At 41.3% G+C, this 18,309-nt stretch overlaps 1 protein-coding gene across 6 annotated transcripts in view; it reads right to left on the bottom strand.

The window, feature by feature from the left end:
• LOC119134065 (cyclin-dependent kinase 17-like) overlaps positions 1–18,309 on the bottom strand; it is a 29,930-nt gene that overhangs the window by 6,158 nt on the left and 5,463 nt on the right. For 2 of the 6 annotated variants that reach the window (XM_037270514.1, XM_037270522.1), the window contains exons 3-11: positions 16,981–17,142; positions 9,222–9,355; positions 4,963–5,088; positions 1,729–1,785; positions 1,533–1,647; positions 1,365–1,459; positions 1,194–1,256; positions 993–1,116; positions 207–327 (exon numbers count right to left, since the gene is read on the bottom strand). In XM_037270514.1, coding sequence (XP_037126409.1) covers positions 207–327; positions 993–1,116; positions 1,194–1,256; positions 1,365–1,459; positions 1,533–1,647; positions 1,729–1,785; positions 4,963–5,088; positions 9,222–9,355; positions 16,981–17,142 — 997 coding nt within the window. Of the gene's footprint in view, positions 1–206; positions 328–992; positions 1,117–1,193; positions 1,257–1,364; positions 1,460–1,532; positions 1,648–1,728; positions 1,786–4,962; positions 5,089–7,219; positions 7,375–9,221; positions 9,356–12,878; positions 13,679–16,980; positions 17,143–18,309 lie in introns of those variants that run through there. The other 4 variants (XM_037270541.1, XM_037270550.1, XM_037270531.1 and 1 more) reach the window with 3 other exon arrangements.

Below are 18,309 nucleotides of genomic sequence, written 5' to 3'. Positions count from 1 at the left end.
TTAGAAATGATGATAGTGCCAATTTATCGAGATACCAAAATGTCATAACCTTCGCCACTCTTGCTTTCAGCAGTAAAGTAAAAAAGCAGGATAGAGTGACACAACCACTTGAAATAATCCCCTCAGATTAGTGTTTAGTTAGTTTCCTTTGAATGCCATCAATATTAGAGTTATATATGAAGAACAGTCTGTGTGTGTTTGCTCACCACATGTCTATGGGCGTAGAGTACTCAGTGGAGCCTAGAAGCACATCTGGAGGTCGGTACCACAATGTCACTACCTCATTTGAGTAGGTCTTTGTGGGGACAGACTTGGCCCGGGCCAAACCTTAATTAAAGAGGAGAAAGTAGAACGGAATAATGGAAATGTTGACTTAGTTGTTTCTGCACAAGACAATTTCCATTTCTTTTATAGTCTAACAAACTGTCAACTGATTAATATGCATGTTAGGTAAACAGTCTTTGTTGTCTCTATGCATCAGTCTTGTGAATGATGTGATATTTCCTCTTGCTTTCTTCTTTCCTTCCAAGTCGGTTAAATGGTACAGAAAATGGATTGACTTTGATTAACATGTCATAACAAATGATCACCACCAGAAGGCAAAACTGAGTGAACTGTTTCTTTACACTACTCCAGAGCTAGGTTTAGTTTCACTACGGTATATTCCAGATGCCATTAGGAAAAAGCAAATGGGAAAACAGATATGATTAAAACTATTAGTTTTAAAATGATAGTTGTTACTCAATGAAAAATGACTCTTTGCTCCATATATTTGAGTACGGTAACACCTATTTGAGGTTCGCAATTACAGAGCATGTCCGGTGATGATGGCTTGTGGTATATTTACAGTTCAAATCAAGAAGGCAATCCTAACCCCAGGGAATAGTAGGAGGAACTCATTCACTGCCAGCCTGGTTAAAAATGGAACTTTGACATCTAAAGCATTCAATGGTAATGAGTTAAACTGTCAATCTAGTAAAGCAGCACCGTACCAAAGTCGGCGAGTTTCAGTTCTCCTTTCTCATTAATGAGCAGGTTCTGGGGTTTGAGGTCCCTGTGGAGAACCTTCCTTCGATGGCAGTAAGCCAGGCCTCGCAGCAGCTGGAATAAGAAGATCTGGAAAGGAGAAAAGAGGAATGTAATCGCATTCAGTGGCAGAATTTGCTTCAGTATTGACCAACCAAATGACATACCTTGACATTATGTACACTCATTATGCTCCCACAGTCGTCCATGTACTGCTTCAGATCTTTTTCCTGATTGAGACAATGCAGTGTTGACGTTCAGAATTGTAAAACACATAACATTAGTATGACCCTGCATATGCATATGCAGAGCACACATCCACAAACACACACACTCACCAGATACTCAAACACGAGTGTCAGGCACTTGTCAGTGTGGATAATGTCATGGAGAGTGACAATATTGGCGTGCTTCAAGTCTTTCAGGAGAGACACTGCAAGGAGGAGACGAAGAGAGTGACAGTCGAAGCCAAATAGCAAAGTGAGCTGAGAAAGCAGGTGACAAACCTTCTCTGATGGCTGTGCAAGGTGCACCCTCTTCGTGCTCCAGTCGGATCTCTTTCAGAGCCACTAAGTTGTCGGTTAACTTGCTTCGTCCCTTAAAAACGGTAGCATAGGTTCCCTGGCAAAATATGCAAAAGTACATTGAATGGGCAGAAGGGATAATCAGACGGCTACAATTTGGGTGTTGTTCTCATCTCACCTCCCCCAATTTGTCAAGTTTGATGTAGGTCTCGAGTTTCCCGAAGCCAATTTCAGACTAAAAGAGAAGACATTCGGGAAAATAAATAAATGTGATTTTTCTGTTACGATACATTTGAATGTTTACGTTTAGGTATCCATCCATCCATGATACAAGTGATTTGGGTTCCGAGCACAGTCAATGAACGAACTAAATTTGTATCTCAGGGTACCTCTGTATTCTTCAAAGAACATCTTCCCACATGAAGATGCAGTAAATGGCCAGTTGCCTTTTAAGAATGTATACTTAAGTGTGTTCTGGTAAAAAGCAATGATCTATTTGTAAATTAAAATGTGGTCATAGAGTAGAGAATCTGGGCGCGCTCAATGGTAATACATTGCAATAATCAATATAGGCAAACGATCATCACATCTAAATGAAGAAAACAGAGCCGTATAATGTATGTCCTCTGGCTTTGAGGTCATGAATAATAGATGGCTGCAGCTATGTCATGCTGTGATACCTGCAGGCCTGCCAGTGTTTATCCAACTCAGCATCACTTCCCCTCATCTGTCTGTCAATTTCTGTCAAGGCCGTTTCAGGTATGTTTTTATCATTTGGATCCTCTGAAAGTGACACACCTTGGCAGTGTTGAAAACCATGGCAATATTCGGGCACAAACCAGCGAGGGTGGGGCGGGGTCTCCAGCGACCCAGTAGGCCGATGAAACCTAATCTCTCAAAGGCGTGTGTCTAAGACTCAACTCCAAATGTGGATGTATAAGCCAAACACATATTGCCAACAGAAGCAGCAGCACATAGTTGGAAACAACATCCTGCCGCATGCCCATTTCACCTGCGGCTCACCTAACTGGAGCTGACTCAATTTGTTCTCTGGACTCAAGAGCATGCATCTGTATTTCAGAGCACATCTGTGTGTGTGCGGGGCTGCATATGCGTCTGACGTGATCATTTCACTTCCAATGCGCATTGTTGCAAAATAGAATTAGCATAAAACCAAGTGAAACAATGAAATGTAGTGTGTGCTGGGAACAGAAACCTTTCCGGGAGCATCCCTTTAATTGATTCTGTAGAAAGGGTTTGGCTGTGTGCAGCTGATAGACTCTAATGGAGGAAGAGAGTTTCGATGACGAGTGCTTACCAAGATAACGAGATGGTACTCGGAAGTGTGGCCCATTTTTATTACAAAGCTATGAAATCTTATCAGCGATGTGAAATAAACAAACAAAAAAATAAAAATGAATGAATGACAAAGTCACTCGAGCAGTGTCGCCCACATTCTTTACTGGACTCTTGTGAATAATTGATTCTCAAAGGTGACATGGATCTAAGAAATGTGATAGCAAGCACTGTTGCTTGAATTACAGTGAAGAAAGATCTGATTACGGGCACATACGTTACGCCACACCTGATACTTGCTGGTGGTTTTGGTAACAAAGGACGAGCGCACTCTAAAGTCCATGGGCCATTACCATTTGTGCACATGCCATTTCTGGACTTACATTTACTGATCACAAATGTGACCTGGCAAGTACGCTAACCAATTTTTAATGTGACATGTAAGAGCTGTATAAAGAAATTTAAAAAAAATCTGCTTCTACCAAGACAATAATGCTAATATAAGTGTCATGATCTATGTTTTTGTGGATTTTATTTTGTGAGGTTTAGTAGTTTTTTTTATGTTTTGTCATATTTTCTCTGGGCACGTTCACGTGACTAGGGTGAACATGCTTTTTTTGGGCCATTGTAGAATAAAATGTATTTGCACATCCACTACAGTAGGTGGCAGTGGAGCGCTTTTCTTTTTTTTTTTATTCAAAGCAAATTTTGTTTTTCCAGACTAAAAAAATGTTTTGATAGTTAATTGCTGTAATTTGGTCTATATTGCTTTCATTTTTCATTGTTTGCTTTAAGGTTATGCAGAGATGGACAAATTACAATATTCATAATTGCGGCGGAGAGTTGGAGGAGGTACAAAAAGTTTTCTCCTTTCTTGGAAGGGGGCTTAACAGAAAATAACCGAGAAGCACTGTGCTAACCTGTTAACTTGGGCTTTAGCGTTGCTGCAACTATGACCAAATAGTTGGCCACTGGCCTCGCTTGACAATAACAGCATAACTCAGGCAGAGGAAAAAAAAGCCAATCAGAACAACCCGAGATAAATCTCCAAACCAACAACATTCAGTGTTGTAATAACATTCCGAATAAATCATGCTACCAATATAGCGGGGATTAGTGAGATGAAGCTACATTCAAATCTTGCTAGCGCTTTTAAGACTCTCTTTGATTAGTCTGCTTTCATCCCTCCCTGCATCTTTGCTTCTATCGTCCTTGTTCTTCGCCTCTCTTGAAGGTGCCCTGGTGTTTAATCCAAGCCGGGCCCGGCACATCTGCTGAATAATTGATCCTCCCGTTACATCACGTATAAACAGCAGCCTGAAATAAGTCAAAGTCGTTCAAGAACGCACGTCATTGAGGCTGTGAAACGTCTCATAGGCGCATCGGCGTGCCACCTTCTCATCCACGGTAAATCTCCCGTCTTCCCTGCAAAACTCGCTTGAAAGATCCTTTCCTTTCATCTCAGTTAGGCTCCTGCAAAATAGCTGCGTCATTAAAGCGCTTCAAGTAGGGAGCCGGCGGCAGGCCACTGGCCTCGCTCGACAATAACAGCATAATGGATGATGGAGCACCAAACCGAACCTTTCTACTTTGGCAGAGAATATCAAGGCTATTGCTCAAATGTGTGATGTAAAATGTAAATCAGGGTGATGATTCTGTTTGCAAGTAAATGAATGGAAGGACAGTCTGTGTCTCTAACACCGACAAAAGGGAGCAGCATTAATTCAGTAGCAGCACAAAGGCAGAGACTGCATATTCATGAATATTTTCAAATTTCTCCCCATCCTCCACCGCTCTGTAACTGTAAAGCAGACCCCTCCTCCCCACCACCTTCCCATCCGTTCTTACCCATAATGCTATTGGCCTGGATACGTAACACTCATTCATCCCCTACTGAGCCATTGTTAACTAAGTCATAACTCAGTGGGCATTTAAAATGAGAGTAATCACGTGTCTTAGATATTTTAGTGTTTCACAGAGCGTAATAGTAAAAAAAAAAAAAACACCACATTTGGTCATGGATGTGCCTGAGCAGATATGCACAGCAGACCAAAGCAATATGCAGCTGCTTAGCATACGTACGTAGATGCAAACACGCAATCCGCTCAGTACTGACCAATGAAGCGCGTCGTAGCCTGCGGCTCATGGGCTTGTCAAAAGGCGGGCTGTTCATCGCAAACTTCTCCAAGTAGCCCTCCGGTAGCCTGATATCAGCTGGGAGAGACAGACGTTTGTTTATGTCCTGAAAGACAGAGAAAGCATTTTGTGAGTGTGCCATACAAACAATTAACATGAAAGAAAAAAGATGAGATCATCTTTATTCCAGTGGGTGAGTGAAAGGGAGAGTGTTGGGTGTAAGCAGGGAAACGAACAACAGCTCATTTTCAGCAGTTCATCACAGATACATAAGGAGTGAATGAGTGTTATACATTATAGACTTAAATGTAAGGCATTAGGTTTCGTATTTGACTTCTCTTCAGTCTTATTGAGTCTCATCTGACATGGAAAGATGGAATATTATCATATCAAGAGTCAAATAGTTTTTGACCCATTTTTTGCTTCATTTCATGGAGATTGTGTTGCTTCTTTTGGTGTGTTTGTCCTTTTTTTCACGAGGGATTAAGGCTATAGCGAGTGTATAGTTGTTATATTCCCTGTATATCTGTGTTGCACCACCATTTGTGTACTTCTAACATCCATTACAACAACACTGATAGCATTTAGCCTTTCAACAGTGATCGGACTTAATTATTAGTATTGAGCTAAATAGAATTGAATACGTTAACGCTACATAGTTGTCTAAAATAAACACGAATCAGCGCTGGCAAGTCAAAGCAAAACAAATGGCCAATCAATGGCTCATATGTCGAAACATATTTGAGTTACCTGTATCTTAATCCACCACAATACGAGACAAATAATGCCATTTATACAGTAGAAAATGCAATTTTCCTCCCTTTTAACCATCCAACTTATCTTCATATTGCTTCCAAATGATAATGATCTGATGCTGTTGGTTATTGGCACCAACACGCATTGTATGTTGGCATTGTCTGCAAGCACGCATTTGGCCGGAGCGCCTTACTGCTTGCTAATGTTGTCATCAAAGCCAGCGAAGTGAAAGCGACAGCTGAGCATAGAGTGGCCTCAAAGAGGCCTTGGAAGGCTCCGGGCCTAGTGCATTCTGGTTGTTGGAGGCTTTCAACAATTTTAGCTCCCTTTGATCGTTTCTATCATCTCAAATTGATCTGAAACATAGATACGCCATTCTAGTGTGCAATCCTCCCTTGGAGGTCAACTTGCAGCAGCTCATTACAGTCAATTCCACTGGTACCATCATCATTTATGAATGTGCATGCGTCGCAATAAAAGAATTTGAGACCGATTTTCCAGTTACACTTTTGGCGGAGCCACAAAGTTCCAGACTTCATCTGGAACACATCGGTCTGGCCTATTTGTGGAATTCCTCTCACCCTCACCTTTCCCTTCTGCTAAGTGCAGCATGTGCGTTAAAATCTGATGAGAGAATCTGTCATCGATTTAGGTCGACCGTTTTGAATGAGCATTTATATGACACGACTCATCTATACATCAAATGTTTCATTTGGGGTTCTTTACAAATTCAGTACCGGACCTACACTGCACATCTTGGGTGAATGTTTCAATCCATTAACTGAAAAATACATATTTTGCTCAAAGGCAAATGTGCATGAAGCTGGTTTCCCACAATGTGCAACTTCTATGTGGTACACATGTAGGATGTGTGAATTGGTAAGGTGCTGATCCCACGTTGTTTCCATGGCAGCGGGGATGGCTGGCTGGCATATAGTCCCAGCAGCCTCACGATGTTTGTGTGTGTGCGCGTGTGTGTGTGCTCTATAAGTGGTATTATATCGGTGTTAAAATGAGAAGCAAGAGTATCCGCGTGTGCAAGACGATGAAAGGGCAAAGGGTTTGTAGTGTTTGCTTATAGGCTAGCCTCATTATAAACAGAGTATAACCCATCACACACCCTTAGCAAATACACTCCCATGCTGCGACAACGTCAGGAAATGTTCCGCGGAGTAAATCGGAACAGAGAAGGAACAAACGAGCCGGAAACACGTCCGCTGACCGGCTTTCACCTGGGTTATTCACACAGTTTAAAAGCGGCAAAACACGGCGCATGAACACAATAAAACGCATGACTGTGACATAAGCATCCCTGGAAATACCCTTCCAAGACACACGGCGCTTTAAATAAGGCCGCTTGTTGTACTAAAAGAGTAAAAATGGACACAGGCTCACAAAGAACTAGGCTCATGCCCCTTTTTACTCACTGCTATTGAGTGACTAAAGATCGGCACGTGATTATGCGTGCAAGCCATACTCACAATGCAGAACAGCTCTAGTAGCTCCCTCATTGTCCTCCTTAAACGTGTCCTTCTATAATGCACTCACACATGCGGGCGCGTTGCCCCTTGCAGATCTCGCTGCTGCCACATGACTGCACGCACACAGCGAGCGAGACCGCCGTGCCATCCACATGCTCAGCCGGAGAGGGAGAGGGGGGCAGGACTAAACGAGGAGGCGAGGGAGGGAGGGATGGAGGAGGAGAGGAGAGAGGAATGGACAGATTCCTGAGAGGAGGAAGGCAAATTGGGGGAAGGGGAAAACTGAGAGGAGACATTGTTTTTCCCCGTCTCTCGTTGCCATCTTGTCCTCCATCTCTCCTTGTCCCTTGCATCGGCTGCTTCATATGTCTGTCTCCAAATTATTTCACAAATCAGTGCTGTTTTTGTAATTATTTGCTGCCCCTGAGCGTTTCTCCCTGTCACTCTGCACCCCCTCCTCCTCCTTTGGTCTAAATGAGTCTTTTCCACTGTTCACAGCAGGCAAAGACAGTGGCTGCATGTGTGTCGGAGGCATTTGCCACAATACTGCTGTGCTCATCACTCTCCGGCTTCTTTCTTTTAACAGACACGCCGAGACGCGCGGTCTGACCACGCGACGTGAGCGCCTAATCGTATCTACAGCTGACAGGTATACTCTCATATGCCAGAGATGATTCAGCACGATCAAGAATAAATCCTGTTTGTGTTCTCTTGTTGGAGTGTGTGTACCTAAAACATGGCATCAATAGACAACGGCAGGATCAAAAGTGTGTATTTATTATGGTGTCGCTTTAACCAGAGTTTGGGCTGGTTGAGCCGTTAACCCCAAAACTTGATTCCTCATTTTAATAAATGCATTTGATACAATTCCATCCAGGAAACCTTGTTTGGGCAGGTTGGAAATATCCCATTACACTTTTTTAATTTAATCAGAGATGGTGTCTTTAAGTGTATTTTTCATGCTAATTTCAAGATTCTTTTTTTTTTACTAGCGCATTAGGTTTTGGGGATAATTTGCTTTTTTGTTTGTCTTGTTTGACCTATAAAAGCTTGTGCAATACGGAAGCTACCATGCGTTATAATTTCTAGCAATGATGCTTGAGTGTACATTGCTCACTTTTCGCTTTAGATTTTTCCATACTCCTAACATTTATACTTAACTATCCAACCCTCTATACGTTCGCTAGTTTGTATTGTAACCGCTATATAGGCTTACATACACCCCCCACACCCTAAAATGATATTTTAAACACTCATTGTTTCATTGCACGTGTATGTTGCACAATCACAATAAATGTAACCACATAGGGCAGCAGGATGGCAGATGGAGCTTATCTACTTTGTGATTCCACTTGGGGTTTGATGGCAATGTGGGTTTTGGTACAGTCAGTCATTAAATAGTCCGTTTTATGTACAAACACAGTGGGGGTGCACATCTGTTTGGTAGTCCATCCCTCAACCAAGATGTAATCCAGCGTGAAGAGGAGAACCACCGCTGACTCAATGGAAGCAGATGGAGCAGGTGAGACATTGAAAGCAAAGCCAGACTTTTTTGTTTGCCCACATTTTCCGGAGCGAAAACTCTTATTTTAACATAAAAAACATCTGAGTCTATAATGATTACATTACTGTATATTCAATCATCTAATAAGCTCTTTTCAGCAGATTTTATTTCCAATATCTTAGAAATTGAATGATGTAGTTTTTGTGTTTTTCTGTTTATTTTTGTGATTTGTTTTTTCCAATTTTTCTAATGCATGGGTTTCAATTATATGTGGCTTTTTGCTATTCGTGGCCCGGTAAGAATTTTGACAATATTTAGAATAGCATTTTTGTCAAACATCTGGTCAGGCAGCGCATGTTTTTTTGCACCCCCCCCCCAATACTAGTGATGAAAAATTGTGACCTCTTTGTTTTTTAAAGCTACCCGACTCTGCCCAAAGGCCTTGTGCTACTCAACCCAGACATGTGCGAGGTGCACTCATTGCTTAACTTCCTGTACCTCATTAGAGATGCGTCGATGGTTGTTGTTCCTCATACGGACTCTTACGGGACTCTGGACTTCATCGGATGATGTTCCAGAAGCCTGGTCACTCTCTCCATCTGAGCCCATCTTCACATTCTCATGGACGATACCTGCAACAGACAACATGTAAAAGATTGCACAGGAAGACAAACCAACCTTATAATAAGCTTTTTAGCTGTGGGGTGGTCAGAAAATGGAGTGCATCGCGGTCAGTGCTTTGGGTGCAAGCCAAGTGGGTATAAATTTCCGTTGGTAAGATGAGAAGATCAGAGATCGATATTACCCTGAATGCAATGGGAGCTTTCTCATCTATGCCTGCTACCCCCCCCCCCCCCCCCCCCACACACACACACACATATCCACACCCTGAATCCATCTGATTAATGAATCACGCTGCAGCAGGCAGGGCTGCCTCCTCCAGAATGTAATGTATGTATTAGTAAATGTGTGTGTGTAGGGGAGGGAGGTTCTCTCATGAAGATCTGTGATGTCAGACCGTGTAGAGTTGCAGTTGTTTATGTCTGTGCTACAAGAAGCGGCTTTGGCTGCTGTGAAGTCAAATATTTAAGCTCACAATAAACACTGCACAGTCTGCTCACCACATGTTTTAAACTATGTACAACAGGGACAGGAGCAGTGGTGTCAAAAATACAGCCCGTGGGCCAGGATCGCCCCCTCAGGCAATCTAATCCAGCCCATGGAGATGGACCACATGAACTGCAATTTTTCATTAAAATTAACTGTTGGTACTCATTTTTCCCACTGGAGGAAGCGCCGATGATTGTTTACACACACGGCAATATATTATTTTATATATATATATATATTACATATAACTATATACAGAATTTTCAGATCGGTCATACGATTTGAAACAAGATTTGACTATTTTCCAAATATACTTGTCATTCTTTAGAAACCAAAAATGGCAAGAATTGGCATCTTTTTTTTTTTTTTTTTTTTAATAAGCTCATTAGGCCATGAAATTACTGGTCCGGCCCACTTGAGATCAAATTGGGTTGATTGTGGCCCCTGAAGTAAAATAAGTTGACAGCCCTGGACTAGTGTGATAAAGCAGCAGCGAGAGGGAGGATGATGTCAGTGGCGACATAAACGGATGTGGTATAGAAAATCATGTCTGCAACAAATCAGCCATGAGACAGATTGAGGGCGAGACAGCTAAAGCGATTTGTTAGGGTTAGCTGTGGAGTGGGGCGCCATTTTCTGAGGGTTTCTTTTTGGCCATTTGAGGCTTGTGGTCACATTGTCAGGAATAGAAGTTGTAAGCATCTTTACTCCATGACGCTTTTATTTAATGCTAACAATTTATAGATGAGATAATTAACATCTTTAGTGTTGCAAAGTTATAACTGTTTAAACAATGGATAGTTTAACACAAATTTTGGAGCAACATACACTACCGTTCAAAAGTTTGGGGTCACAAAATTGTTTGGGTGACCCCAAACTTTTGAACGGTAGTGTATATATTTATTTAGATAATTATTTATAGATTATATATATAATCTTCTGTGTAAAAAATCTTATAATATATATGTATACTTATATTCATAGATTTTTTATAATCTTATACAAATATAAGATATAATTTATAATATTTAATTCATAATATTTTATTATAATAATATTTACACTACCGTTCAAAAGTTTGGGGTCACCCAAACAATTTTGTGACCCCAAACTTTTGAACGGTAGTGTATGTCGACAGATAATCTAGAAATTCTCGCGGAATAATTCTTTATCCACTGCGAAGAACTATTGATATTATTGTAGCTTATTGAGTTTAGTTATGTTACCGTGTAATGTATCACTATATTGCCCCCAGGTGGCCGAGATGCACAAACTAGGAGGAGCAGCACAATATCCACTGAACTACAGAAAATACGGCAAAAACTGTTTCATTGTTTTTATTGCTCAAAAAACGGATGCTCTCTAAATTCTGTCATGACTAGCTATTACTGTTTACAATTTCTCTTCCAACGGACTAAAAGCATGAGAGCGGATATGCTTACGGAATTGAATTTCTTCAGAAAGCTGAGTAGGCAGTATTAATATCAGGCATTAGCTCTCGCCACCTCAGTGGTGAAACATTAAACTCAAGTTAACCGACACCCGAGTGAGAGACAAGACATTTAACCAGGATTATCTACCTAATGACACACACGCACATAAGCACACACTCAAAGGGAAAGCACCTCGAGTACAGGTGTTTGCTGCATATCTGGAAGTGTTGCACTGTATTTGTGTAAATAGTCAAGCGATGTGGGTCAACGAGATAGGCTATCTTATGCGCAAGGAAAATTCCACCGGTTGTGTCCCAAAACAGTGGGTGAGATCATGCCTTTGTCGCTCCTGCAAACAGCTTCTGTAACCATAGCAGATAGTAAACGTCACAAGAACCTGCAGGGTTGCCTGTGTGGGGACTTAATGGCTTGCTGTGGGTTGTTGACATCCCACTATGGACATTTGTGTGCGGGCTTCTTCTTAAACCACTTAATGTTAAAACAACTAAATGTCATTTTCTTTGTTTGAATACAGATACCGGCATGGTCTCGCTTTAAAAGGCATTTGAAGTAATAATAGTGGATTTCTGGTCCTGGCCTCTAAGTTGCTCGAGGGTATTCTGGTAGAATTTCGAGTTACTGACCACATCCAAACCATTACCATCTGTTATCACCATACTTTGAACCGAATCATCCTTTTAAGCTCCTCTGGCTCTAAAAGTGATTTTAACCTTGGGACAGAATGGCCTCTAAATTTAGAATAGAGCTGCTGCAGTCATTGTGCTGACAAGTAAATGAGTGTTTAAAATATTCAAAAGAACTTGAATAACTCACGGTATAACCAGCTACACTCTCAGGAAGGAGCCTACTTTGGCTACATAGGAAAAATATTTTGGAGTGGATAAATTCAAGTTAAAGAATGATCACAAGAGAAAGTGATCCATAAATTACACAATTCCTGTTTAATTGAATTCATGAAATTCCAGGCATGATTAGACTGGGGAATAATTTAAAAAAAAAATCTGCTGAATTGAATTTTTATGCTGAGTGAAACAAAAATTGATTTGCTGATTTCCAAAAATCCACAGTCTACCTGATAATAAAAATTACGATTGGACTCGTATAAAATTGTGACAGTGCAGAGGTGTATGCGGCTTCCAATAGGTCAGTACTTTCAAAAAAGTACTGGCTTTCCTCAAAACCTTGTAACAATGGGAATATCATGATAAATTATTTCATTTTATGCATTTGTTCAATTTGAAAAGCTTGTAACTATGGGAATATCGTGATAAGTTATTTTGTTTTATGCATTTTGAAAAGCTTGTAACTATTCTTCTTTGTGTTATTCACATTTATTTAATATTTTTTAAGAAAACAGGATACCCCAAAAACATGATGTGATAGAGAAATAAAAAAATCCATTTTGAATTATGCCCCTAATAATTTGTTAAAAACAGTCAGACCAAAAATTGTGCTCCTCAGCATTATCGACTCAACCTCTTGTAAGGTTTTTTATATCATTTCAAATGAGGAATTCCAAGAACTGTGGTCATCCAATCATCATTCTTCCATTGGAGGAGAGCAAATCAATAATAGAAACAATGACACTCACCAATGCGGCTTCCCGGAGGACGGCATGAGTCAAGCACACGGAGCATACGGAAGGGTGACATCCTCAGTGGTGGCTCTCTCTCTCCCATTCTAACCTCAACCATCCGAGGGTCTCCCACCGGAGGGCCACTTGCAGGACACCCTTTGGGGTTGCCTGGCACATCCATTGCTTTGTTTTCAAAAATCCAAAAGGAAAGTCCCACCCAACTTCAGTCTAGATCAGTTGTACAAAATCCCAAATTCCTTGGTACTTACAGGTGAGGTAAGCAGTGAAGAAGGTTTCCGAAGGGTGGGGTGGAGATGGGGGGGCAAGACAAAGTGAGTGGTCCTTCAGCGATGCAACAACTCCCTCAGCTCTTACTCTACTTAACTAGTTGCACCGTAGACACTCCCTTTCATGCTTCCCTCCTTTTCCCCGCAGTCACACTCTGTCTGCTGACTAAGGAAGGTCAAACGGTACAAGCAGGCGAAATGCTGCAGAGACAGTCCGAAAAAACATCAGCGGAACAAACATGACAGGTGCTTTTCCCTCCAAACTGCCACGTCATCATAAAGAGGGACTTTTCTTCTCTTCACACCCATGCGGCGTTATCATTTGCACCATGCTGAGGTCCCGCTCTTCTCCGTCATGTTTCTCTTCCTCCTCCTCCTCTATTCATCGCAGCACTGGAGTCAGCCTCTCCCTCTTTCCACTCCCCTCGCTCGATGTCTTCCTCCTTGCCTCTGGCGTTCTATCAGAGCTTTCGCTGTTGTTAGTCGTCCGGCTCCCTCCCTTCACCTTGCCGATACCCTCCCTCCTCCCTCTCGAGTGATACCAATCTTTGGCTCTCTCTCTTTTATTTATTTTTTTATTTCAAGCACTCTCCCTGCCTGCCTCCCATCAGTCTGGGTCCACAGTGTTGTTCCCGTTCAGGGGGAGCCAGCGCTATCATTTATTCTGCATGATCAGCCTCTTTATTGCAGCAACTCTGCATCATTCTTTGATTCACTTTCTCTTTAGAGTGCAGAAATTAAAACACTTTGGAGTCGCACCCCGCCCCCTCTCCATCTTTGCTTATCTTCCTTTCCACTTTGATCATTCTCATCTAATCCTCCCCAACGGACCTGAAGCGCAATCCACTAGCAACGGGCGTGCACGTATACACGCCCAGCCCAACATGTGCTACTGTGCATACAGATATTGTGTGAGCCTGTAACAGCATAGCAGAGAATACAAACAAGGAGCAAAAACGCATTTCTTGATATTAGGGTTCACGGGAAGCCGACATTGAGGTTTGGTAGCGTGAGCAGCATAGTAAAGATCCATTTCTATTTCTGGTAAGAACATGACAGTGAAGTATAAGTGGCTGGTCATGTTGTCAATTAACTACAAAAACAAGGATAAATAGAATCTTAATTAATAACTCGTCATCATGAAAACGTTTAAATTAGAAACTTCATTTTTCCTCATGATGCATTGTGAAAAGTTGATGTACAGTAAATTCCATAGCCAACTCTATGCTAACAGCACACCTTTAACATGTAGGTTGTTAGCAAGGAGTCTGTTTCCTCCAATTTTAAGAAAGCACTAACGCATGTATGGGGTTGAACACTACCAATTGTTAAATTGCTTCTCCCTGTTAAGAAACTACAAAAATATTTTCAAGCAAAAAATTCTCCCCTTTAAAAAAAATACTTTTGACTTTTAATTGGTTTTTTTATTTATATAACTGAATAATCCACGACAAAGAAATGTTCATTAAACCGCAAGTCTTTGGTAGTCTTAAGAATAAAAGTACAAAAAAAACTTACAAGATCATCTACTCAACAAACTCGATGCTATTGTTCTGAAATCCAGTCTGCAGTCAAGTATGTTGGTGCAAGCAAATGAACGTGCCGGGATATCAAAGACAGCGGTTAATGCAATGCTAATGCACATGAGAGAAAGGAGCCGTTGCATCACATTTGAATGAGCAGCAATTCTCAATATGATCCTTTCTTCAGTCAAACAGAGAGGAATGTTGACTAATTTGCTGTGCAGGTACTTAAGATTCGACCCAGTTACCAGACAAATTAATCACAAACCCATTAGAAGCACTCTGGCGGCTGGCCAATACGACAGTATACATACAGTAAAACATATCATATATACGCCACAGTGGGGACCACTTACCTAGATGAAAAATGTATTTATATTCATACTCATACAGAGCAAGTTAGCAAATGACTGAAGGAGGACTTACATCTCTTCAGTGCAGCAAGAAAATGAGATTGCATCATCGCGTGGTTCTTAAAGGCTGTGACGTGCTCTGACTGCCAAATGGCAAAGTGAGTCAGCGAGACCCACCGTCAGACTAGCACACATATCTTGTCAGAGTTTTAATAATAGAGTAGCATTAGTTCTGGCTACCGCATCATACAAGATCCTTGGCTTTGCTACCTCAGAGACTTCACAGAATGACGTCATGGAGTGCGCAACTGTTCTGTATGTGTTTGAACGTTTCAGTTTAAATGTGTTTGTGTTGTATTTACCAAAACAATCAAAGCAGATGGGTCATTTTTTTACACAATGTTATCAATAATGGTAAATTTTTTGAAAATCAGTTAATTTGACCGAGATGGATATTTGGATTATTGGCATTTGTTATCATTCAAATAGTCATAATATTTTCCACACTTTTTGCCTTTGAGACTTGCACTTCAGGGCCACTGTAATTTACGCATACAATACCAAAGTGACATTAAAAAAAAGCTAATTACTTCCTTGCAGGCACCATTCTATTCATTACTACAATCCATGCATGCACAAGACTAGTTTGGATAAAATGAATATTATTGTAGTCAGTGTGCAGTTCACAAAATGCAGCTAATATGATTCCACTGTGAACGGAACGCTCTGATACCACTGATGCCCTTCCATCCTCTTAATTCTTTTAAGTCAGTTCTTCTCACCATCTCCAAATCCTCTTTTCCCTTCCTTCAATTCATGTCAATGCATGTTAGCTGTCACAGTGCCTCATTGAGACCCCCGAAAGTCATCATAGAACAAAGTACAGGTTCCATTACAAAATTATGACTAACAGAGAGAGAGGGAGGGAAAGTGATTGTGTGAGCATGTGTTTGTGTATGTTGGATTAAGGTCATTACAGTTTTATCTTTCCACATTCACAGTAAACACTAGATGGCCAAGAATAATGAATGGATGTTTTATTCCTGCTTAAAACCCCCACACACCAAAGAAAAACTAAAACCTGGCATTAACTGAAATTGCACATAGAAACTTCACTGTAAATTTAGGGACATTGCCCAAAAACTAAATAAATTGAGGGCAATATCGATGGCTGGCTGCCTTATCACAGTAATCTCCAGATGCTGTGGAAGAAAGAAAATGCTCCCAACAGGCAGTTTAGGGGTGACATCGCAGCAATCGGATTGGGTGCTCGAAATTGCTCTAATTTCCTGGAGCTGCAACGACATCATTGAATTTTTGTCTCCTTATCGTTTAGCAGAATAATTACTACAGTGGTTTCTTAAGAAGCAAGTAACCCAATGTGAGTCAAAATCTGTCAGTCAGATGATTTTTGTTGATTGAGACTTGTGAATGCTCTATGGTGGCAGTAAACTCAAGTCACAATATTTCAAATAACCTCATTAGTTTGCTTTAAAGGCCACGAGTGCTAACACACACTGGGTAACGCTGCAGGCAGGCAAATAAATAGGACGCCTGTTGCAGTTTAACCCTTAAAACAATTCATATCTGAACATAAACGGTCGCGCAAAACATGTAGACAGACAATACAACAAAACTCAAAAGTTTATATTCTTTATCCTCCTCAAAGGAAAATACAGCATTACTGAGTGTTGAGACCATCTCTATGTAGAGTAAATGCGTCTGTATGTCTTATACTGCCCCCAGGTGGCCGAGGCACGCTAACTCAAAAGAGCAGCACGTGGCACAAAATGTACATGATCATATTCAGAACGGATGAGCGTTTTGAAAAATAAGATTGCTTGTCTCCAGAACAACACTCGAACATTGCATATATTGTTGAGAAACAACATTAATGTGTTACGAGTGATGCAAAAGATAGCAAGGCAATTTTCGTGCGTGTGTGCGCGAATACCCAGAGATCCAGTCCTGTGGAGGCTTAGATAGGCTCTGTCTCTTTCCAGCCCCCCACCTGGCTCTCTGCGCAGGGCAGTGCGGCCAAGATGACCGGCATACTGACGCAGGAAGGAGGGAGCGCTGTGGGAGGCAGGATGCACGGCGCTCACCACCATCGGCTCTGAGGCACACCATTGCGGAGGAGCGGCCACAGCAGAGAGAAAGGGAAGAAAGAGAGAGCAAGAAAAGGTGTGAAAAAGAAACCACAAAAGACAAAGAAGGGAAGAATTGCCAAAGAGGAGCGCCACGATAAAGAAGCGACATGGCAATGTGAAAAAGACAAACAAAGGAAGGGAACACAGATCACACTGAGATGTTGGGGTGACACTTTGGAAGTGTAAGAAAAAAAATAAAAGCTGGCTAGGATGCATGGAGCTTTAGGAATACTCTGCAGGAAAAAGACTGAAACTGAGAAAGGTAAAGAAAAATGGAGTGAAACATGCACATTGAAAAATCAAACCTAAGCAGCAAGAACTAAAGAAAATATAGAATGACAGGAATAGCTACTGTAAGACACACTGATATATAAACTTCAAAATAAAAATACTTATGTGGGGGGAATCTGATGACTGCACAATTTCCATCATGATGATTAAAAATCATTGTGTTTGCACGAGACCACATGACACATCTGTTTTTTGTTTTTTTTAAATAATCCCTAATTTCCTCCTCCACCACCGTACATTCAGGCTTAGCATTTACTCTGAAATCCACACAATTCTCTCACAGCCCCCATTCAGCACCCTCAAATCTCCTCCAGGGAAAAAAAAAAAAGGTGAGAGCTCAAGGCCAGCAAAAGCCTCCACGTTGCCTCTGATTAGCACGTTGAGTAAGGAAGGAATGTTTCACCACTCTTTCACTTATCCGGATCAAGCAAAATATATGTGTGTGCTGAAAGGCAGAAAGATGGTAGGTAAAAGATGCAGGAGACCAATCAAAGTTTAATGCCCTCCAGCGTTTACATCACTTCCGCCATCTTACTGCCTTTCTCCTCAGTGCTCCCATTTCTCCCTGGGAATGACTTAAAAATAACATCGGTTATCAAGCTAAATAAATAAAGCACTGCTTGAGGAAACATAAAAAGAAGAATGGGGAAGTTGGCCGTCAAGTCATAATGTTCTATCTATATCCATGTTGTAATAACAACGCTGCCCGTGTATGTTTTCTCATTTTCTCAGAGTGTGAGAGAAGAGAAATAGAAACATTCCCTCACTCTGACCTGTTTTATATTTGGAGACAGAATATGGCGGAACACACACAAAATCAAACACAGTCTGAGGTGATGCAA

Source organism: Syngnathus acus, chromosome 2, assembly GCF_901709675.1.
Source record: "Syngnathus acus chromosome 2, fSynAcu1.2, whole genome shotgun sequence".
Taxonomy (NCBI): domain Eukaryota; kingdom Metazoa; phylum Chordata; class Actinopteri; order Syngnathiformes; family Syngnathidae; genus Syngnathus; species Syngnathus acus.
This window is presented reverse-complemented; position numbering and strand designations above follow the sequence as displayed.